Source organism: Taudactylus pleione, unplaced genomic scaffold, assembly GCF_031769625.1.
Source record: "Taudactylus pleione unplaced genomic scaffold, aTauple2 ptg000506l, whole genome shotgun sequence".
Taxonomy (NCBI): domain Eukaryota; kingdom Metazoa; phylum Chordata; class Amphibia; order Anura; family Myobatrachidae; genus Taudactylus; species Taudactylus pleione.
The window spans coordinates 1,759,760-1,785,309 of NW_028284908.1; the positions used below are offsets into that span (position 1 = coordinate 1,759,760).

A 25,550-nucleotide genomic window follows, 5' to 3' on the forward strand; every position below is an offset into this window, starting at 1 on the left:
AATTTTGCTTTATATAGGTGACAATGGTGATGACTGCTTTATATAGGTGGCACTATCACTAGTCTACAAATATATAGTAGTTAGATTCATAGTGTATATATCACACACACACACACGTTTAGGTTAGGTATACAACAAGTATGATTAGACTGCTCACTTGCTGGAGTATGCTGATGATGACGACCACTTGTTGGTCATGTTGATAATTACCATTCACTCTTGGTGATGACTATTTTTTGGGTAGCTTGAAAATGACCATTTGTTGTGTATATTGATGATGATGATGATGATCATTTGCTGGGTATATTGATGATTACCATTTGCTATTGATTATAACTATTTGCTTTGTATGTTGATGATGACCATTTGCAGAGTATGTTGATGTTGACCATTTGATGTGTATGTTGATGATGATGACCATTTGCTGTGTATGTTGATAATGACCATTTTCTGGGTATGTTGATGATGATGACCATTTTCTGGGTATGTTGATGATGATGACCATTTGCTGGGTATGTTGATGATGGTGACCATTTGCTGGGTATGTTGATGATGATGACCATTTGCTGGGTATGTTGATGATGGTGACCATTTGCTGGGTATGTTGATGATGGTGACCATTTGCTGGGTATATTGATGATGATGACCATTTGCTGGGTATATTGATGATGATGACCATTTGCTGGGTATATTGATGATGATGACCATTTGCTGGGTATGTTGATGAGGATGACCTTTTGCAGGGTATGTTGATGATGATAACCTTTTGCAGGGTATGTTGATGATGACCATTTGCTGGGTATGTTGATGATTATGACCATTTGCTGGGTCTGTTGATGATGGTGACCATTTGCTGGGTATATTGATGATGACCATTTGCTGGGTATGTTGATGATGATGACCATTTGCTGGGTATGTTGATGATGACCATTTGCTGGGTATATTGATGATGATGACCATTTGCTGGGTATATTGATGATGATGACCTTTTGCTGGGTATATTGATGATGATGACCATTTGCTGGGTATATTGATGATGATGACCTTTTGCTGGGTATATTGATGATGATGACCATTTGCTGGGTATATTGATGATGATGACCATTTGCTGGGTATATTGATGATGATGATGATGACCATTTGCTGGGTATATTGATGATGATGATGATGATGACCATTTGCTGGGTATATTGATGATGATGATGATGATGATGACCATTTGCTGTGTATGTTGATGATGATGATGATGACCATTTGCTGATGATGACCATTTGCTGGGTATATTGATGATGATGATGATGATGATGATGACCATTTGCTGTGTATGTTGATGATGATGACCATTTGCTAGGTATATTGATGATGATGACCATTTGCTGGGTATATTGATGACGATGATGACCATTTGCTGGGTATATTGATGACGATGATGACCATTTGCTGGGTCTGTTGATGATGATGATGATGACCATTTGCTGGGTATGTTGATGATGGCTATTTTCTGGGTAGCTTGAAAATGACCATTTGTTGTATATTGATGATGATGATGATGATGATGATGATGAACATTTGCTGGGTATATTGATGATTACCATTTGCTATTGATGATAACTATTTGCTTTGTATGTTGATGATGACCATTTGCAGAGTATGTTGATCATTTGATGTGTATGTTGATGATGATGACCATTTGCTGTGTATGTTGATGATGATGATGACCATTTGCTGGGTATGTTGATGATGATGACCATTTGCTGGGTATGTTGATGATGATGACCATTTGCTGGGTATGTTGATGATGATGACCATTTGCTGGGTATGTTGATGATGATGACCATTTGCTGGGTATGTTGATGATGTTGACCATTTGCTGGGTATGTTGATGATGATGACCATTTGCTGTGTATGTTGATGATGATGATGACCATTTGCTGTGTATGTTGATGATGACCATTTGCTGGGTATGTTGATGATTATGACCATTTGCTGGGTATGTTGATGATGGTGACCATTTGCTGGGTATATTGATGATGACCATTTGCTGGGTATGTTGATGATGATGACCATTTGCTGGGTATATTGATGATGATGATGACCATTTGCTGGGTATATTGATGATGATGATGATGACCATTTGCTGTGTAAGTTGATGATGATGACCATTTGCTAGGTATATTGATGATGACCATTTGCTGATGATGACCATTTGCTGGGTATATTGATGATGATGACCATTTGCTGTGTATGTTGATGATGATGACCATTTGCTAGGTATATTGATGATGATGATGACCATTTGCTGATGATGACCATTTGCTGGGTATATTGATGATGATGATGATGATGACCATTTGCTGGGTATGTTGATGATGATGATGACCATTTGCTGGGTATGTTGATGATGACTATTTTCTGGGTAGCTTGAAAATGACCATTTGTTGTATATTGATGATGATGATGATGAACATTTGCTGGGTATATTGATGATTACCATTTGCTATTGATGATAACTATTTGCTTTGTATGTTGATGATGACCATTTGCTGTGTATGTTGATGATGATGACCATTTTCTGGGTATGTTGATGATGACCATTTGCTGGGTATGTTGATGATGATGACCATTTGCTGGGTATGGTGATGATGATGATGACCATTTTCTGGGTATGTTGATGATGATGATGACCATTTTCTGGATATATTGATGATGATGATGATGACCATTTGCTGTGTATGTTGATGATGATGACCATTTGCTAGGTATATTGATGATGATGATGATGACCATTTGCTGATGATGACCATTTGCTGGGTATATTGATGACGATGATGATGATGACCATTTGCTGGGTATGTTGATGATGATGACCATTTGCTGGGTATGTTGATGATGACTATTTTCTGGGTAGCTTAAAAATGACAATTTGTTGTATATTGATGATGATGATGAACATTTGCTGGGTATATTGATAATTACCATTTGCTATTGATGATAACTATTTGCTTTGTATGTTGATGATGACCATTTGCTGTGTATGTTGATGGTGATGACCATTTGCTGTGTATATTGATGATGACCATTTGCTGGGTATGTTGATGATGATGACCATTTGCTGGGTATGGTGATGATGACCATTTTCTGGGTATGTTGATGATGATGATGACGATTTGCTGGGTATGTTGTTGATGATAACCATTTGCTGGGTATGTTGATGATGATGACCATTTGCTGGGTATGATGACCATTTGCTGTGTATATTGATGATGATGACCATTTGCTGGGTATGTTGATGATGATGATGACCATTTGCTGTGTATATTGATGATGATGACGACCATTTGCTGGGTATGTTGATGATGATGACCATTTGCTGAGTATGGTGATGCTGATGACCATTTGCTGAGTATGGTGATGATGATGATGATGACCATTTGCTGTGTATGTTGATGATGATGACCATTTGCTGTGGATGTTGATGATGATCATTGATGATGATGACCATGCTGGTAATTTGCTGTACAGAGTAACGGTGGCCCATATGCTGGGTAATGAAATGATCATTATTGCTATATTTTGCTGTCCAAACACAGAGCCCCCCAGAAAAGCCACACTCAGACGGTGTAATGGTTAGCATTACCACATCACATCACTGAGGGCGTGGGTTCTATTCCCACTATGGCCCTAACTGTGTGGAGGTTGTATATTCTCCCTGTGCTTGCGTGGGTTTCCTGTGGGTGCTTTGGTTTCCTCCCACACTCCAAAAATATACTGGTAGGTTAATTGGCTCCCAACAAAAAAATCAACCCTAGTTTGTGAGCATGTGGTAGGGAATATAGATTGTAAGCTGCACTGGGACAGGGACTGATGTGAATGGCCAGATATTCTCTGTACAGCGCTGTGGAATATGTGTGTGCTATAGAAATAACTGGTAATAAATAAATAAATAAATAATACTTTGTATAACTATTCCAAATTGTCTCACCCAGTAATTGCTGGTGAAGTCTTTTGTTCCCAGAAAGATTTCCACCCATGCATTTGGAGATTACAGGGAACAACGCTGCTATGACCTAGAGTGGGCCCCTTCCTGATAATTTAATCGACTGTTCAAGTAAATATCAAATATAAGGTGAGTATAACAGATTAAGGGGTATATTTACTAAAGTGTGGGATTTTAGAAGTGGAGATGTTGCCCATAGCAACCAATTAGATTCTAGCTCCTATCTTCTAGAAGGTGCTAGTTAAATGTTAAGTGGAATTTATTTGGTTGCCAAGGGCAACATCTACACTACTAAAAACCTGCACTTTAGTAAATATATCCCTAAAGATCATAGTACTACTAACATATTATTTACATCTAATAAAACCTGATGTATTTGACGTTACTGCTCTTTGGAAAACTATATGAAAAAATACCAGTTTTGTCAACATGAATGTAGGGTATACAGTCAGGTGCATAAATATTGGGACATTGACAGAATTTTCATATTTTGGCCTCTATTCACCAGCACAATGGCTTTGAAATGAAACAAACAAGATTTAAGATTTAAGGGGCCAAAAGTAATGGGACTATCAACTCAAAAGCTATTTCATGGACAGGTGTAGGCTATTCCCTCGTTATTTTATTATCAATGAAGCAGGTAAAAGGTCTGGAGTTGATTCTAGGTGTGACATTTGCATTTGGAATCAGTTGCTGTCGACTCTCAATATGAGATCAAAGAGCTGTCACTATCAGTGAAGCAAGCCATCATTAGGCTGAAAAATCAAAACAAACCCATCAGAGAGATAGCAAAAACATTAGGTGTGGCCAAATCAGCTGTTTGGAACATTCTTAAAAAGAAAGAATGCACCGGAGAGCTCAGCAACACCACAAGACCCGGAAGACCACGGAAAACAACTGTAGTGGATGACAGAAGAATTATTTCCCTGGTGACGAAAAACCCCTTCACAACAGTTGGCCAAATCAAGAACACTCTCCAGGAGGTAGGTGTATATGTATCAAAGTCAACAATCAAGAGAAGACTTCACAAGAGTGAATATAGAGGGTTCACCACAAGATGTAAACCATTGGTGAGCCTCAAAAACAGGAAGACCAGATTAGAGTTTGCCAAACAACATCTAAAAAAGCCATTACAGTTCTGGAACAACATCCTATGGACAGATGAGACAAAGATCAACTTGTACCAGAGTGATGGGAGAGAAGAGTATGGAGAAGGAAAGGAACTCCTCAAGATCCAAAACATACCACCTCATCAGTGAAGCATGGTGGTGGTAGTGTCATGGCGTGGGCATGTATGGCTGCCAATGGAACTGGTTCCCTTGTATTTATTGATGATGTGACTGCTAACAAAAGCAGCAGAATGAATTCTGAAGTGTTTCGGGCAATATTATATGCTCATATTCAGTCAAATGCTTCAGAACTCATTGGACAGCGCTTCACAGTGCAGATGGACAATGACCCGAAGCATACTGCAAAAGCAACCAAAGAGTTTTTTAAGGCTAAAAAGTGGAATGTTATGCAATGGCCAAGTCAATCCCCTGACCTGAATTCGATTGAGCATGCATTTCACTTGATGAAGACAAAACTGAAGGGAAAATGCCCCAAGAACAAGCAGGAACTGAAAACATTTGCAGTAGAGGCCTGGCAGAGCATCACCAGGGATGAAACCCAGCATCTGGTGATGTCTATGCGTTCCAGACTTCAGGCTGTAATTGCCTGCAAAGGATTTGCAACAAAGTATTAAAAAGTGAAAGTTAGATTAAGGATTGTTTAGTTTGTCCCATTACTTATGGCCCCTTAAAAAGTGGGAGGCACATATAGAAACCGTTGTAATTCCTACACCGTTCACCTGATTTGGATGTAATTACCCTCAAATTAAATCTGAAAGTCTGCAGTTAAATCACATCTTGTTTGTTTCAATTCAAAGCCATTGTGGTGGTGAATAGAGGCCAAAATATGAAAATTCTGTCAATGTCCCAATATTTATGCACCGGACTGTATATTCCCCTATAACAAAGCATTGGAGGCAAAACTGATCTTAATAATACTAACCTGAATACTCGCCCTGTAAAGATGCCCCAATCACATATAACAGCGTGACAGCAGCCAAACGGTAGCGAAGAGTGTTCCGCACAGTAATACTCCCAGGAGGTAAATTAATATTCAGACATTTATATTGTTGTTTCCGTGAAACAAATCCAATTATAAGATGCAACCACTGGAAAGATTCTCCAATTAATAATGTCAGCATCCCAGACCTCTGGCACTAAATTATTTCATATCGCATTTATTTTATCACAAACATTTATCATTCTAAATATAAAAAAAAAACACTCAAGAGTCACAGGACGTTCTGTGGGAGACATTGCTCATACTATTCATCCTCCTTCTGAGAAAGTCCAAGAGACCGTTCATTTCTGGTCAATAGGTGGCAGCGATCATCCCATAAACTACATTGGGGTCTAGCAAGTATTAGAATGTAGCTGTAACGTGCCAGAGACAAACAGAGTAACATAAATGACGTATAAGGTTTTGATTTACCACTAACAAAATGTTCAGATGAAACAATTTTTAGGTTGTGTTTTTCTTTTCTTCGCCTTTTTGCGTCATTTATGATCCGTGAACAGAACTGGGATGACGATGTCATTTCATTCTGCTGCGCTGCTCGGCTTTGTTACGACAGGGAACACCTGAAGTCCAGCTTCCACTGGTGAAAGTGATAAATGTTGCTGCCCAATAAGGGGGGGATATTTCCAGGGACAGTTCTGAACATTCTGCTCATCTCTAACCGATAAGGTCAGAACGGGACCTCTAATCCCACCGGGATGCAATCGGAAAACCGACTGTCTTAATCCCGACAGCCGGCGTCCCGATGGCTTTATCCCGGCGTGGGATAAATGACCGGTGTCTATATCTAGACGCCTGTCATTTACCCGACGCCGGGACACCGGCGCCCAGCATCCCGATCGAAGGGATGCCGGGCGCCGTCAGCGGACAGCCGCGGGGGGGGGAGGCTTAGGTTTAGGGCACCCGGGGGGGATTTAGGGTTAGGCACTCTCCCGGGAGGGTTAGGCTAGGGGGAGGGGGGGTTAGGCAACCCCGGGGGGGATTTAGGGTTAGGCACCCTCCCAGGAGGGTTAGGGTTAGGCTAGGGGGAGGGAGGGTTAAGCACCCCCGGGGGAGACTTATGGTGCGTACACACTGGGCGATTAAAGTGGACGACTGAACGATAACGATATTATCGTTCAGTCGTCCACTTTATCGTCCATTTTTAACACAAAAAAGATGAACGATGACGACGACGCGCGTTCCCGCGGGTCGTTCGTCATCATCGTTCATCGCGCTGACATGCAGGCCAACCTGACGACCTCGTCAGGTTGCTGCATGTCAGGGAATGGGTGAGAGAGCCCGGCGCTGAACGATATCGCTAATGATATCGTTCAGCGGCTGTGCTCAATGTCATGAACGACATTGAGCACAGCCTGCCGGGGACACACTAGACGATATCGCTCAGGGAGCATATCGTCTAGTGTGTATGCACCTTTAGGGTTAGGCACCCCCCCGGGGGACTTAGATTTAGGCAGCGGGGAAGGGGGAGGTTAGGGTTAGGCACTTAGAGGGGGGATTAGGGTTAGGCACTTGGGGGGGAGGTTAGGGTTAGGCACCCCTAAGGAGGGTTAGGGGGTTAGGTTAGTAGATACTTACCTATCCACGATCGGGATTTCCAGCGCTGTCGGGCTTCCGCTGCTGGGATCTCTGCTTTTGTCGGCCAGGCGCTGACGGGATTCGAACTGTCGGCCACAGGGCCGCCGGTATTTCATACCCATTCCATCCCACCAGTACAACTCTCTGTGCTTTTATATCACTGGACAATTTGCTAAATCCTTATCTACAAAGCTTTCCTCTCATTTGCATACTACAACCTGAAACACGATGGAAGAGACAGCACAGATACAGCCAATGATAACAGAGCAGTTTTATTTATTGGTACGTTACATGAAATATTATCTGCTGTTTCTTAATGTACAATTTATTTTATTTTTTTTTACCTCCAGAAATTAAATTTGTAGCTATAACATTTTTTTTAGATCAATATATACGTGGAATATATCTTAAAATCTTAAAAATTTGCAAGATACGCACCACATGCTATAATAATATTCAACTATAATAAGTATTTTAGTTGTAGCATGCTTTGAACTGTATTGCCTTAAATTAATAATCACGACAGCTCTGTTTACAAGTGAATTGAATGATTTTCTTTGTTCACCTGCTAAACTTGGTGCTGCCATATACATTGCCGGATCACTAACCTGGGTTCCTGCCTAGGGTCCGGATTACCCCGGCCTATTATTACATTATTCCTTTTTTGGGGGGGTCAGAGGGTAAAAGGTTCCTGGTCTGACCATAAGCCGTGACCCAAACGCCTCAAGTGATGCTTTGCATGCTGTCTGCAAACTGCCCTCCCAGCAACTTCAGTGTATGTTTCATTGGACTTCTTTTTCTCCAGACAAGGCTTCCATTACCAGAGAACGTGTCATTCAGCGCTGTCTGATCCAATGTGAGAAGCATGATTATGGCACGTTTCGTGCAGCAGAAGCTAAGGGGTATATTTACTAAAGTGCTGGTTTTTAGAAGTAGACATGTTGCCCATAGCAACAAATCAGATTCTAGTTATCTTCAAGAAGGTGCTAGATAAATGATAAGTAGAATCTGATTGGTTGCTATGGGCAACATCTCCATTTCTAAGCACTCTCACTTTAGTAAATATACCCCTAAAAGTGAACAAGTTATATAGGGAGTAAATTCTGATGGTTCCTTTACAAAAAGAATAATAATAAAAAAAACACCTTCAAATAAAAAGGCTGAATTTAAGTTTATTCCTTTTCGTACGCTTAGCTCCACCGTAAAGAGCACAGAGCCTGTTTCCCCGCTGGTCACTAGGCTAAACCTCTATAATATATTATAAATATGATCCCTTAAGATCATTTCCATCCATGCCATCTGCCTGTGTTTGTTGTACCTGAAATATAGGTTGTTGTTTGTAGATTTTAAACTGTAATGAAAAAATAATGGCGTTCTCGCAGCATGTATTATTTAACATCGTAATGTGAACTGACCTAAAATAAAAAGTGCTCTGCCTTTCTCAGCAAAGTGACATAGGAGAGGAAACTTAACTGAGCAATTATGTGACAAGCGGGATGTACTAACATTGCGCGGTACATCCCGCCAGACATCGCATCCCTACTGATCGTATATGTACTAATATATGTGATCAGTAGCGCAAAGGACAGCTCTTCCGATAAAAGCTGTCCTTTGCGATCAGCGCTGCGCCCTGGACTTCCGAGTTTATGACCTGGGAGTCCATCTGCGCATGCACAGAGCGACGCGGCGGCCGCGGGGCATGCTGGGAGGGATCCGATCGGAGCCCCGACGGACACCCAATAGTACATATGGAAAATGCGGTAAAACCCTGAAAACAGGGTTTTTATCGCATTTTCATTTAGTACATCCCGGACAAAATATTTGTGACAAATAATAAAACTGTAAATCTGCTGACGGTGAGAGCAGCCATTTTGTATAGTGAACCAATTCTTTATGGATGTGAACAGTCCTTAGTGAAAGAATAGACTATTTCCATGAATATCGGGTTCAGTATTCAGAACGACAGCCTCCACAGTGCCTCATGCCTCAGCGCTGAGACTTCGCCATGAGGACAGGACTAGTCCATAGTGATTACTTAGTGGAATTTTAGGATAAAAACATCAACATGTAAATATGAAAAATTGGGATGGCACCATAGTGGTAAAAGTGGAGACTTTGAGGCATATTCAATTGTGTGCGAGAATAGCAAAAAACCCGCACCTGCGAGGTTTTTCCTGCAGGTGCGGGTTTTTTGCTATTCTATTAGGTGCGCGGTTTTTTATAATACACGCACCGGGAGGTTTTTTTTCACGCACCTCCTGAGCAAGCGTGATTTTTCCTAAAATTGATGACTTAAGGAAAAATCACCGGGACATGCTCTGACACCTCCACGGCACCCCTCCTTAGGACTAATTAAGCAATTGGAAGTATCCAATTATCTTAATTAGTCCTTAATTACTCACCTTCCGAAGTGCTGTCTTCTGCATCTTCTTCTGCATCCAGCGTCAGGAGCCGGGTCTACTACAGCAGGCTGAGTATGTCAGTGTGTGTGGTGTATGTAAGTGTGTAGGAGTGTGTGTGACCCCCGATCCGTCTTGTGTGTCCCCCCCGGAATGGGCGCTGGGAGAACTACATCTCCCAGCAGCCCTTGCTCCTCCCATCAGCCCCCGGGACTCCCAGCAGCCCCCTCTCCAGTAAAAGAGAGGGGAAACCACTGGGAGCTGCGGAGGTCCCCTGCCAGGTAGGTGGGTTTTTTTTTTTACGCAGCGCGGGGTTTTCAGAGCTGAAAACCCAGCAACCACTATTTTTTAATTGAATACCGCGGGTAGCTGGAGCGCGCATACCCGCGGTATTCCGGAATTGGGCGCGAGGTGCGCAAGGTATTTAACTCGCTAAACCTCACGCCCAATTGTATATGCCCCTTTGATTTAACGTTTTTTTCTTGCCTACATCCTCAGCGTTCCCTGCTGTCCAGGAAACTAGGCGCAGATTCTGTTAAGGGCGTTTTCAGAGACCGTGAAGTAAGCGCACAACTTGGCGGATTATAAGGTGCACTTGCGTAAACAAAGCGGCATTGCGTACATATGGTTACTGTGATTATTAGACAAACAGGTGAACACTAGGAGAAAAAGAAAGGTATAGAAAGTGTGTGACACACAGATGTCAGTCCAAGTAGGCCACAGAAAAATTTCAAAATGAACTAGAAAAACTAATACCCCTTTTACACCAGAGCTAAAACCCAGGTTATTGCAGGGATAACCCGGTAGCTCCTTGGTGTAAAAGGGGAAAGGGTTGGATTGCCAGGTGGAGTGACCCAGCAATCCAACCCAGGTACCTTGCAGGGATTAACACAAGAATAACCCATAAAACCCTGCAGTGTAAATGGCACGATCCGGGTCACTATGACCTGGATCGTGCCACATGCCTGCCATTTGGCTGGCTTCAGTGGCGCTTGGAGACGATGTCAGCTCCAAGCGTTCATTTCCACGCCGGAAAAGCTGGGTCACCAACTCAGGAATATCCTGGGTTGGCGCCAGGGAAATTCCGGGTCTGTTCCGGATGGGAACCCTGTTCCAACCTCTGGGTCAGACCTGGAATTTAGGTATAAAAGCAGTATAACACAAGTGTCTCCAAACAGGCACCCATTAATGTGTATTTTAAGACATCAAGCCTTGGCAAGAGATAAAGTGGTAAGGTTGGATATATCTCCCCTTTAATGTTAAATAATAGAACACATTAGGCTTGCTCTGGAAGTCATACAGTATATATCACACTACAGAAGAAAGGTTAATATTTGTTTTCTGTAGTCTTTTCTTGTATGCAAAGCAATAATCTGGTTACTGATGCCCTGCTCCCTGACCATCGCAGGTGTTTTACAGGCGATGGCGAAGCCGGCATGGCGTGTTGTTACAGTCAGTGTTTGCTGGTACACGGTTGGGGTTTGCAGACCTTGTAGTCCTTTAATTACATGGACACCTGTGTCTGGAGTCAGTGGAGGAACTTCGTCCCAGGATCCCGGAGACAAGGTCTCCTTTACACCTCGCCCCAACCCTCAGTTCTCTTACCGGCTCATAACAAGGACGAGAGTGAAAAGTAGAGGTGAAGTGAAAGAGGGGGCAGGGAAGGACAGGCGCCAATAAAGTAGTGCAGTCCAGTCCTGGTTTTCTGCTCCAAAAGTTCATTTTTACCAAAGGAAACATAATTACTAGTCTTAGGATAATTAAAACTTGCAAGTTATAATTGCTACTAAGTTACAACTGTGCACCACCATACAGAACTAACTGGCCAGCAACTTGTGAAATGGCTGGACTGCAATTCTTATGTAATGTAGAGGTTGTGAATAATAGTGTCTTTAGTCAAATGTTAATACTTTAGCTTTGTCTTGACCTAACTTATTTCGTTTCGCAGACGTACAGCCCTGGGGGCAAGAGAGTTCCCGTTTAATAAAATTTACGGACCCCAGAGAGTAATTTTCTGTCTTGAATGTGTGTGTCATAAATTGTATTTCAAATTGTTGAATTATATTACTGATATAGAAGTTGTTACTTTGCTGAACTGATACTGTTGAATAAATTCACCATCTGATTGCATGTTATTATTGCCTGTATCTATATTTGGTAACAAGGAAGGCCAAAAGGTGATCCAGAGTCAGTGTTACTTGGTAAAGAAACACCCCAACACACAACTCTTAGAACAGTACCCTTAGCATGGTGTTACAAATATATTATAGGAGGTCACAGATGCTAAACCATCATGGCTACTTACCTCTGTATAACATCCCGTAACAGCCTATTAGTAGAGACTTGTAGATGGTATTTATACTGTTTGCCCCTGGGCCACTGTCAGCCCTCTCCGGCTCACACCATTTTATGTACGGATATTCAGAGATATGCCATGTATTATGTAACACCAAATAGTCCGCTTCACAGTTCTAAAGAAAGACTATATGTATTTTATGCGTGTAATATATTCCCGGCAGAGGAGCAGGCACTGTCTAACCAACTGCTTTGTATGAATATTTAACTATGACTTATACTCGGCACAGTTCCAGAGCGAATCAGTGCCCCTATAAACACATGTAAAACAAATCTCACAATCTCAGCGGACATATTAGTAAAATCTAAGATGTTATTTCATAATAAAGGGGTCTTTTGTCTGCAGGCACGGTTTCCCTACATTGCCAGCACAGGGGAAGATGCTCTGCAGCCTTCAGTGACTACAGAGAATACATCAGGAGTCAATGAGGTAAATTCAATTAGATGTGAGTTGGGTTCTGCAAGCCATTCTTATGCAAATTGCATTTTCATTTCAATTCCAAACTTGCATTGGTTTTCCTGGAGAAAATCACATTTTGTTGTGTGGAGCACCATGAGCAGGTACTTTAGAGGTGTAAATGATGTAGGACAGGTATGTGGAGGTGTAAATGATGTGGGACAGGTATGTGGAGGTGTAAATGATGTAGGACAGGTATGTGGAGGTGTAAATGATGTAGGACAGGTATGTGGAGGTGTAAATGATGTGGGACAGGTATGTGGAGGTGTAAATGATGTAGGACAGGTATGTGGAGGTGTAAATGATGTGGGACAGGTATGTGGAGGTGTAAATGATGTGGGACAGGTATGTGGAGGTGTAAATTATGTGGGACAGGTATGTGGAGGTGTAAATTATGTGGGACAGGTATGTGGAGGTGTAAATGATGTGGGACAGGTATGTGGAGGTGTAAATGATGTGGGACAGGTATGTGGAGGTGTAAGTTATGTGGGACAGGTATGTGGAGGTGTAAATGATGTAGGACAGGTATGTGGAGGTGTAACTGATGTGGGACAGGTATGTGGAGGTGTAAATGATGTGGGACAGGTATGTGGAGGTGTAAATTATGTGGGACAGGTATGTGGAGGTGTAAATTATGTGGGACAGGTATGTGGAGGTGTAAATGATGTGGGACAGGTATGTGGAGGTGTAAATTATGTGGGACAGGTATGTGGAGGTGTAAATGATGTGGGACAGGTATGTGGAGGTGTAAATTATGTGGGGCAGGATGATGTGGGACAGGTACGTAGTGGCATAAACAATGTGGGACACTACAATACTGGCGGCATGCTAAGGACGATGGGGCCGTTATACGTGTGTGGCACCCCCTCCATGTTATTAGCACAATACTGGCGGCATGCTAAGGACGATGGGGCCATTATACGTGGGTGCCCCTTTTTTATTTATTTTAATTACCAAAAATCCGCTGCCTCCATTTATCTCAGTAACAAACATTTGTGCAATTATTTAAACTCTCTCCATATAAGGATTAGATAAAACACGCTGAGGCGAATCTCATGTATAATTATTACTATTATTCTGTCCATTACAAATAGCTGCCACGTGTACGATGCCATCATTTAAATTATTACAATGATAACAATACACAAAGTATTTTCACTGATGAGGGAGAAAGACACGATGGAAAATCCCTTATACAGGAACACGCTGCACTTACCTAATACAAATACGACTTTTGATCTCTTCAACTCCTCTGTAAAAATAAAATAAAGATACGTCTGTGTCAAGAACAAAAGAGAAAAAGGCCGATGCAATAATATGGAACTCTCACGTAAAGTAGAACTTCAGTGGCGAAAGTCTTAAACTCCAAGTGACTTCCTCACATATAAGACTATGTACCACTCTTATCGTAATGCACTGGATAATGAGAAACAGACATATTTCCCGTCTGTTATCTCTGCCCAAGCCTCTAACCCAAAGCAACTTTTTAATACATTTACATCACTTCTTACCCCTCCGTCACCCAACCCACCTGCTACTATCTGTGCGCATGATCTTGCTTCCTATTTCAAGAACAAGATTGATAATATCCAAAATGAAATGGTATGCACTTCCTCAGCCGGGGTCTTGTTCAATTCCCTACCTGAACCCAGTGGCACCTTCTCATCATTTGACCCCACTAATGAAGATGAAGTATCTATACTCTTCTCATCCTCCTACTCTACTACCTCTCCTCTTGATCCTATATCCTCACAAATCAGTATAGCTCTGTCTCCAGTGCTCATTCCACACTTAACTAAAATCTGTAATCTCTCTTTCTCTACTGGCATCTTTCCATCACTGTTCAAGCATGCAGTGATCACTCCCATTTTGAAAAAATTAAATTCTGACCCTAACTCTCTCTCAAATTACCGTCCCATCTCCCAGCTCCCATGCCCTTCCAAGCTACTGGAGAGACTTATCTACACCCGCCTCACACACTTTCTTAACACCCACAACTTATTGGACCCACTTCAGTCCAGATTCCGTTCCCAATACTCTACAGAGACAGCACTGACTAAGGTAGTAAATGATCTGGTCACTGCCAAGGCTAAAGGCCATAATTCACTTCTAATTCTTCTAGATCTCACTGCTGCCTTTGACACTGTTGACCACTCTCTTCTCATACAAACACTACAATCCTTAGGTCTTCAAGGCACAGTCCTTTCTTGGTTCTCATCCAACCTATCTAATCCCTCTTTCACTGTTCGCTTTTCTGATTCTACCTCCACTTCGCTACCTCTATCAGTTGGAGTACCACAAGGCTCAGTCTTAGTTCCTCTGCTTTTCTCAATCTATACCACCTCTCTTGGCAAACTAATCAGCTCTTTTTGATTTCAGTATCATCTGTACGCGGATGATACTCAAATTTACCTATCCTCCCCAGATTTATCACCATCTGTGCTGGTCCGTATCACTGAATGACTCTCTGCCATTTCATCTTGGATGTCATCTTGCCACCTCAAACTTAACATATCAGAATTAATTATATTTCCACCGGCCAATAGTACTTACCAACCTGATATCTCTATTACGGTTGACAACTCGACAATCAACCCCACCCCACAAGCCTGCTGCCTTGGTGTCATCCTTGACTCTGAACTGTCTTTTGTTCCCCACATTCAATCTGTCTCTAAATCCTGTAACATACATCTAAAAAAACATAGCCCAATCCCGACCATATCTTACGCAAGACACTGCAAAAACTCTAATACACATACTCAGAATTTCCCGCTTTGACTATTGCAATAGTCTACTTATTGGTCTTCCCAAAAAGAGGCTCTCCCCACTACAATCCATTTTGAATGCAGCTGCGAGGTTGATCTTTCTCACCAAACATTCAGTGTCTGCTGATCCACTCTGTCAGTCCCTCCATTGGCTGCCGGTCTTCTACCGTATTCAATTTAAAATACTTACACTCACACATAAAGCTATTAACCAAACCACACCAACATACATCTCTTCACTTATCTCAAAATATCTTCCAACCCGACATCTCCGCTCTGCGTCTCTCATCCCCGCGCATTACTTGTTCCCGTGCACGGTTACAGGACTTTTTTCGGGCTGCACCCACCCTGTGGAATGCCCTCCCAGGCACAATTAGACTTTCCAGTAGTTTCCAAACATTCAAGCGTTCTCTGTAAACTCACCTCTTCAGACAAGCTTATCAGATTCCAGGAGCCCACCTAACCTTTTATAGCTCCCTATCTAACTCTCTTCTTATAGTAAACACCTATCACATCTTCTCTGTCTTCAATTGAACATCCTCCTAACCCTAGGCCAACTTTCCTGTGTGATTGGATTATACAACCCACCAAGAACCTCCGCAATCGGGCTGGACCAATTTGCAATATGTAGCACCTATCCTTGTGTATCAACACCTATTTCCCTATAGATTGTAAGCTTGCGAGCAGGGCCCTTTTACCCTTATGTATGTCTTTTATGTATGTATGTATGTCTTTTACACCCCAGTATAATGTTAATGTTGATTCAAATTGTAAAGCGGGACGGAATTTGCTGCGCTATATAAGAAACTGTTAATAAATAATAATAAATCAGCCACAGTAAATGTCACGTGTAAGACGGGGGTTCTCATCAGCGTGTCATGATTTGGGGATCCCCTCCTGGGTGTATGGGTGAGTGTATCACTAGTAAGGACTATGGGGCCGTTATACGTGTGTGGCACCCCCTCCATGTTATTAGCACAATACTGGCGGCATGCTAAGGACGATAGGGCCGTTATACCTGTGTGGCACCCCCCCCATGAACAGTACTACATAGAATAGTAGCTGGCACCAGGTGGGCTCAGAACCACCCACAGTCGCCAATAGGCTAACATGCGGCTTCCAGGATCTACAGTTTCTTTTCCCATCTGGATACGGAAGAACCTATGGTGCCACATTCTTATGTTACCCGTCAGATGTCCATCATTGGTGATTGGGTGAGATTTATTTAATTGACATTATATATAAGGTCTATATAAATCTTTGTACCAAATGAGATATTTGCATTGTTGTGCGCCTGTAGCTTGTGTTGCTCCGTAGTACATTGGGGGGAATTCAATTCAACGCGATGTTGAATAGCCGCGGGAAGGAGTTTCCGAAGCAATTCGATTCACCGCGCTGTGCGGTCGGAGAATGCCGGTTATCATGCCTCAACAAGGGTGTTAAGGCGCATTAACCTGGCATTCTCTGACCAAAGTGCCGGGCGTGTAGCTGTTAGCGCTGTGCTAAGCAGAAAAATAGCTGCGTGCCCGGAACTTTAGTCGTGTCATGGCCCGGATATTTCAGCATGGCGCTAGGCGGGTGTTACCTGTGAGGTCGTTGTGGCGCGGGCTGTCTGGTGGCGGAGCTGGTGTCTGGCGGGGGGCTTTGGCTGCGCGCGTTGTTGTGCGGCCCTGTTGTCACTCTGCGCTGGTGAGGCCTGGCGGCGTCTCCGTTCCGTTTGGCATGGGCGCCGCCATCTTGCCTTCTGGCCATGTGATGCGGCTGGCCAATCCTGGTGAGTCACATGTTCCCTCCGGCCAGTAACATCACGGCATGGGGTATTTAGGAAGGGTCAGTGCCTTCCTTCTTTGCCAGTGCAACGTGTATCTCAGCCTAGCTGAGAGGGAGTTCTCTGTGCTTTCCTGTTCATGTGAATTCGCTGTCTGCCAGTCTGCCTGTCAGCTCCTAGCTCCCACTGGACTACCCCGCTTCCTCCATCACCCTTGCCCATACCTGAGTGCCTGAGCCTGCTGACATCCTGCGCTTCAGTTCACTACCTGCAAACCTGGCTTGATTATTTTCAGTTTCACTACCTGCAAACCTGGACAGCTCTAATTGTTTCTACTTGGACATTAACCCTTTTGCTCCCACCACAGAACTCTTGTGCACATTTATATATTCCTGGACTTTTATTTACTGCCACATTATATGTCTACTCAAGCACTTATTAAAGATCCTAGTTTTATTTTCAAATCTGCTTCTGTGATCGCTCCTGCTACCACCCCGGGTCCACAAACAACCCAGAACATAACAAGTCGGATTTCTCCTCGCATCCCCTGGGGGGTGCGAGAAGAAATCCTTAGCGCGCCCAAACAGCGCAATGTATTGATTAGCTGCGGGAGCTCCCTCCTGCGGATATTGAATATCGCGCTGAATTGAATTCCCCCCATTTCTCCTTCTCCCATCTCAGTGCATGTGACGCGTATCTGTAGTTAAAAACCTCCATCTCTCATTGCATATGGAAAAGGTACACAGACATAAATGTAATGAAGTTTACGTGCATTTTTACAATGCCAGTGTGTATAGGGCTTGAAACGGCGACAAAAATGATGGAACGATAAGATTTTATGCAAATCATAAACTTAGAAATGAATGGAGTCAGCCAGATATAAGGAGGTAAACGTTCTAATTAAGAAGCTTTTAGAGAAAGCGATGTATCAAACTGTGTAACACTAATTAGACAAAGTACATATACAGAAATCACCACATATTACAGGCTAAACCTAAACTGTAGAATAATTATATTTGCCCAGAAAATGATTAATCCTTACTCACTGGTTGTTGGACTATACTCTATTATAGTAAGGGAAGAGTATATATAGCCTAAAGTGCCTAAAGTCATGGGATTGATGCCTAGTATCATGTAGGACCCTCTCTAGCCCGGCGAAGTGCAGCAACTCAATGTGGCATCGATTCTAAAAGTGGACGGAGGACCTCTGGAGAGATGTTGGCCCATGCCGTCTGGATGGCTTCCCACAGCTCCCTGACATTTGTAGGTGCAGGATCCTGGGTGAGGATGGGAATGTCTTGGGTGAGAGTGGACCTCTCCCATAAATGCCTGACTGGGTTCATGTCGGGCTAACGTGGTGGCCGCACCACTCATCAGAACTCTCCAGAATGCTCCCCGAACCAGTTCTGGACAACTTGGGACCGATGACACAATGCATTATCCTGCCCCCTAGTGCCTAAACCTAACCTCCCCCTCCCCGCACCCTAAACCTAACACTCCCTCCCCGCACCCTAAACCTAACCTCCCCCTCCCCGCACCCTAAACCTAGGCGGTCGGGATACTGGTGCCGGAATCCCGACGCTGTCGGTATTTCGGGTCCGGTATTTAGACCAGCGGCATTACTGCACATACATCCCATTCTCTTCTTCTATGTTGATATGCAGTGAAATTTGTTATTTGATTATTAGAGTAGATTCTTATTTATTTTTGAGGCCTGTCCCCACTGTGATAACCTTTATATTGTGTACTGGGATGATACACTATTTGTTACAGCTGGTAAAATAATTATTCCTTTTATGCAATTTACCAAAAACAATCTCTTTAGGCCGCACTAGGTTTGTTCTGCTCTTATGATAATTTATGAACATTGCGTAAGAAAATTCATAGAGAATCTCATAGAAACTAAAGTGAGTGAGAACACTCAGATACAATCACTGTAATGCACAGCTCGGTTATATCAACTATGGGCCCAATTCACACCCGCTCGCTAGATGCGTTCGCACGCTAGATGCGTATGCAGATTTCGGCAAGGCGAGCGATCACACGGCAAGGCATTAGCACGACCACTATGTCTTAGCATGCGATCGCATTGTGTATGCAGACACCCACCAGCCTGTCTTAAGACGCCCACTTGCGCACGTCATCTCCTGGAAGAGCATGCAACCATCGGTACGTCGAGTACCATCAGAAACGAACGCAACGCTTGTGGCTGACCATACCCTACCGCAAGCACTGTGAACGCTTCAGTGTGAAGTACAACCAAGTGACGTGTCCTATGATGCTGCCTGTTAATTATGCACGCCTCTGAAATGGTGTTAAAACATTCAAGCACACCTGCGTTCGCACCTCCACTCCGCTGTTTCTAGTGGCCGGCCCCTGTCACCACCCACAACGGCTTCTCCTGTCCCTCAGTCAGTCGGGCAGTCTATGTGCAGCGAGCGTACACTTCCCGATCACTCGCACTGGTTTGCGTACGCGCACTGCGATACGTAACCATGCCCAGATTGCAAAAAATCGTCTGGCTGCGTGTGAACGAAGCCTAGTGAGCGGGTCTGAACCGGGCCCTATGTTTAATGCAGAGTAAGACATTTGTAACCACCTTGAAATCTTCTAAATAAAGACATGATTTTTTCGTTTTTGCTACTGAGAACTTACCTCTTAGATAATCATCTCCAAAAATATGTGCAATTTCCTCGTTCTGAAAAGCATGAATTAAAAAAAATAAATATTAATATATATATGGACTATTTTACATAGGGATATAAACTGTTATAATGAGTCACAAATTATAAACGTTTGCTCAAACTTTACGTCACGGTTCTGCAAATCAAATTATCAATGGATGGATACATACAGAAAACATTTTGCGTATATGTTGTATATTGGCAATCTCCTTTGGTCAGCATGTCAACAATCACGGTGGGTGAAGGTCGACACCATAATGTTAAATGCCCTTATGGTTAAAATGTTGACACCTGCAAAAATGATGACACGTGAAATGTCGTCACAGTTGACATATGTATGGCACTATAAACTATGCTTCAGTGAACCCCATCAAAAGCAAAGGTTGCTGCTGAAAAAACTATTTTTTTCCATTGTGATCTGGATTTATAACGAATTGTTCAACTAATTGTGTTGTACCCCTGATGAAGTCCTTGTACGGATGAAACGCGTAGGGTCACATTTCAAGTGAAATTGCTTACAGTCCTTAGTGGCGAGCTTTCACCTTAAAGAGAATTATTTTAATGTAAGCCGGTTGTTCATATTTTTAACCATTTTATGGTAAAATAAAAATCTTGTACGAATGTTGGCCTATGGGCCCTTCTTTGTCTAGGTGATTTCTTGGTGTGGTGTATTCCAGTGAAACCGAGAGGAAAAATGGTTCCCTTGATGGATTCCTCACTTCTTCATGTCACTTGGTGAAAAAATTTCTGTGAAGGTCCCAGAAAGAAGAATACGGAACCACTATTGTTCAGTCATCTGAATCATATGTACCACCTGTCCGAAGGAACTTTTTGTTCATTACAAGGATTCAGGGCCTCATTCAGAGGCGGTCGGAGGATGCAAGCGGTCGCTCAGAAACTGGGCGGCCACTTGCATCCTGACCGGCCAGATGGGAACCCTGCACAGTATATGTAGCTGATTGGCACCCAGATGGGAACCCTGCACAGTATATGTAGCTGATTGGCACCAAGATGGCAACCCTGCACAGTATATGTAGCTGATTGGCACCCAGATGTGAACCCTGCACAGTATATGTAGCTGATTGGCACCCAGATGGGAACCCTGCACAGTATATGTAGCTGATTGGCACCCAGATGGGAACTCTGCACAGTATATGTAGCTGATTGGGACCCAGATGGGAACACGGCACAGTATATGTAGCTGATTGGCACCCAGATGGGAACCCTGCACAGTATATGTAGCTGATTGGCACCCAGATGGGAACTCTGCACAGTATATGTAGCTGATTGGGACCCAGATGGGAACCCGGCACAGTATATGTAGCTGATTGGCACCCAGATGGGAACCATGCACAGTATATGTAGCTGATTGGCACCCAGATGGGAACCCTGCACAGTATATGTAGCTGATTGGCACCCAGATGGGAACTCTGCACAGTATATGTAGCTGATTGGCACCCAGATGGGAACTCTGCACAGTATATGTAGCTGATTGGCACCCAGATGGGAACCCTGCACAGTATATGTAGCTGATTGGCACCCAGATGGGAACCCTGCACAGTATATGTAGCTGATTGGCACCCAGATGGGAACTCTGCACAGTATATGTAGCTGATTGGCACCCAGATGGGAACCCTGCACAGTATATGTAGCTGATTGGCACCCAGATGGGAACCCTGCACAGTATATGTAGCTGATTGGCACCCAGATGGGAACTCTGCACAGTATATGTAGCTGATTGGCACCCAGATGGGAACCCTGCACAGTATATGTAGCTGATTGGCACCCAGATGGGAACCCTGCACAGTATATGTAGCTGATTGGCACCCAGATGGGAACTCTGCACAGTATATGTAGCTGATTGGCACCCAGATGGGAACCCTGCACAGTATATGTAGCTGATTGGCACCCAGATGGGAACCCTGCACAGTATATGTAGCTGATTGGCACCCAGATGGGAACCCTGCACAGTATATGTAGCTGATTGGCACCCAGATGGGAACTCTGCACAGTATATGTAGCTGATTGGCACCCAGATGGGAACCCTGCACAGTATATGTAGCTGATTGGCACCCAGATGGGAACCCTGCACAGTATATGTAGCTGATTGGCACCCAGATGGGAACCCTGCACAGTATATGTAGCTGATTGGCACCCAGATGGGAACTCTGCACAGTATATGTAGCTGATTGGCACCCAGATGGGAACTCTGCACAGTATATGTAGCTGATTGGCACCCAGATGGGAACTCTGCACAGTATATGTAGCTGATTGGCACCCAGATGGGAACTCTGCACAGTATATGTAGCTGATTGGCACCCAGATGGGAACCCTGCACAGTATATGTAGCTGATTGGCACCCAGATGGGAACCCTGCACAGTATATGTAGCTGATTGGCACCCAGATGGAAACCCTGCACAGTATATGTAGCTGATTGGCACCCAGATGGTAACTCTGCACAGTATATGTAGCTGATTGGCACCCAGATGGGAACTCTGCACAGTATATGTAGCTGATCGGGCGTCTTGAGGATTTACCAGAGCTGCCGGTCACAGCCCTCTGTGTCACATATTGAGGTCATGCGCAAAGTTGGCCACTCAGGGGGCTGGGCCGGCACAGTGCGCAATTGTACCCTGTTACGGCGCTGCAAGCTGGCTTCTGCCTTAAGTAGTTTGAAGGCTGAAAGCTCATCTAGAGACGGTGGGGAGCCAGGGCACCTCATAAGGCTGATTAGCCAAGAAGATGACTGAACAGGGACATTGAGCCTGTCCTGCTTTCCTCCATCTCTGTTCCCTCAGTGACGGCTGTGTGCACTGCACTGAATTTCCTCCATAGAGGACAATGGTGGCGATTTGGACCCGGACGCAAAGCAGCGCACTTTCGCTGCCATCAGGGGCAGGATATGCAAATTCCGCGATCGCAAGGCTTAAGGACACCCTCTATGTCTTAGAGAGTGACGGCAGAGCGAACGCACGCCGGTCTAAAGACGCCCCCTTTTCCTTCGCAGCACCCGTCATCTCCAGGAAGTGTAACATCGAGAGCCATCGGAGCTGCTCGTAGCCCTTGAGGTAGACCCTACTCCACCGCAAGCACTGCGATCACCGCAGGCTAAAATACAACCAGGTGACGCCTCTATGCTAATTATGCATGCCCATGAAACGCCGTTAGAACACACAGGCACGCCTGCGTTCACACATCCACTCCCCCGTTTTCATAGACCATCCCCTGACACCACCCTCAAACGGCACTATCTGTCACTCAAAATAGCACTCAGTCTGTGTACTACGAGCGCAAGATTCCCGATCGTAGTGACTGGCTTGCGCACGCGCACTGCGGCGCATATGCATGTGCAGACGGGCGACTATCGGCCATAGCGTGCGTTTGTGGCTTAGCGTCCGGGTCTGAATTAGGCCCAATGATCTCTGCGTCAGCTTCCGGAATAAATAAAAGATGGAACACCTGGGTGTACATTCAGGCTCTTACTAATAATAATTATCTATGCAAATTAGTCTATAAATAGATCCCATTAACAAAATCTCTTTCCGGACCGTTCCTGTAGCAGAGTCTGAGAATTCAGTGATTAGATGATAAATACTTTATTCTGTGTATCATTATGTAGTCACCGCAGATTAGCACCTGACAATAGTGCATTAGCTCTCTCCGCATAGCACCAGTGTTCACCAGTACAGTGATGTATTCTCTACGGTGATAAATGCTATAGTGACAGCGTACTGTGCAGTGGGCCTAATTCAGACCCGCTCGCGAGCACTGAGCGCTCGCAAGCGTGTCGATGGTTCCCTAATGCGCACAGCGGAGGGAGCTCCGTCGTGCGCATGCGCGAGACCCGCATAGCGACAGCCAAGCTGTCACTATGGGTCTCACACCAAATGGGGCGTGCTGTCGATGGTGACTGACAGCATGCCCCCTTTGGTGGGCGTACCGGGGGCGTTGCTGCCCAGACGGAGGCATTCCCATGGGAGCGCCTACCATCTGGGTCCGGCCCCACTGACATCACTAGTGATGTCAGTGGGAGTGCTTTTGGCTCTGATAGAGACAAAAGCACTCCAGGGCTTGCGTCAGCGAGACCCTACTGCAGGGTCTTGTTGCAAGCCCGATGGTCTTGACCATCGCGACCATCTTTTTGGCCGCTCGCTATAGCTGTGGGTGGTCACCCACAGCTATGCGAGCGGCCTGGAGGCCGCTCCATTTTTTGGTAGGAAGGCCCTGATTCAGAGCGAGCGCTCTGGTCAGAGCGTCCGGCTCTGAATCAGGCCCACAGGGACGCTATTTGCGCTCGCTCGTTCTAAAAAAGGGGCCGGATATTTAAATTGAGCGCTCGCTCGTTGCGGTCTGTTGACGCCTCTATGTCTGAGCGAGCGAACGAAATATGCGCTCGCTATTTTGTAAAAACGCCCCCTGGCCGCTCGCATCTTACGTCATCTCCGCTATTTATTAGATTAATCGAGTACATCGAAAGGCGTCTGAACTGGTCGCAGTGCTTGTGGTTGGATTTTCCTACCGCAATCATGCAAACAGTTCAGGCTAAGAGACAACCAAGTGACGTGGCCGATGACGCTGCTTTGTTAATTATGCACACTCTTAAAACGCCGTTTTGACCGTTTGGCACACCTGCGTTCGGATCTCCACTCCCCGTTTTCAAGCACCTTCCCCTGTTACCACCCACAAACGCCTCATCCTGTCACTCAAATTAGCAGCCCCTCGCTACTTTGCGAACACACGATTTCCGACCGCAATGACTGGTTGGGGCATGCGCATTACAACCCATACGCATGCGCAGATGTGCGAACATCGCTCGGAGCGAACGAGCGGCCGCTTACGAGCGGCTCTGAATCAGGCCCTGAGTCCCATCTGAATGTCTTGTGCTATTCTGTAATATAGATCCAAAGTGGATTTCCATCATTTTCTTATTTCAGAAACAATATGGACGCTATGGTTTACATGAGTTTTTTTCTTCTTCTCATGGTTGAACTATAAACTAATGGGGTCCTTCAGATCATGAATGATTAAACTTAACTTGTCTAAAACGTAACATGTAAATGTTTCAACTCGCTCCAGCCTGCTCCCTCTAACTCCTGTCAACCCTCTGTCCTCTCTAACTTTTTGGATTTTTTTACCACTAGGCTCACTATAACCATACAAATCTGTAGCTGTGTTCAGACCTTACAGTTCTATTAGGGGGAAAATCAGGGGTAAGTACGCGGATTTGGAAAGATTGTGGGCATTCCTTGCGGATCCAGATCAGGTGCATAAGGTTTTGATTTGCAGGAGGAAATTATTTCAAGCAGGTATTGAGGTGGGTACAGGGTCGGGCTGGCCCACAGGGGAACAGGGGAAATACCCGGTGGGCCCCACTGTCTGAGGGCCACTCTCTCCTCTAGGGGTCTGTTCTAGACTGTGC

General features: G+C 44.3%; 1 protein-coding gene across 2 annotated transcripts in view; it reads right to left on the reverse strand.

The window, feature by feature from the left end:
• Positions 1 to 25,550, reverse strand: part of AK5 (adenylate kinase 5) — a 242,277-nt gene that overhangs the window by 23,747 nt on the left and 192,980 nt on the right. For both annotated transcript variants that reach the window (XM_088450068.1, XM_088450069.1), the window contains exons 9-10: positions 20,102 to 20,144; positions 14,130 to 14,165 (exon numbers count right to left, since the gene is read on the reverse strand). In XM_088450068.1, the coding sequence (XP_088306194.1) occupies positions 14,130 to 14,165; positions 20,102 to 20,144 (79 nt within the window). The remainder of the gene's footprint in view (positions 1 to 14,129; positions 14,166 to 20,101; positions 20,145 to 25,550) is intronic.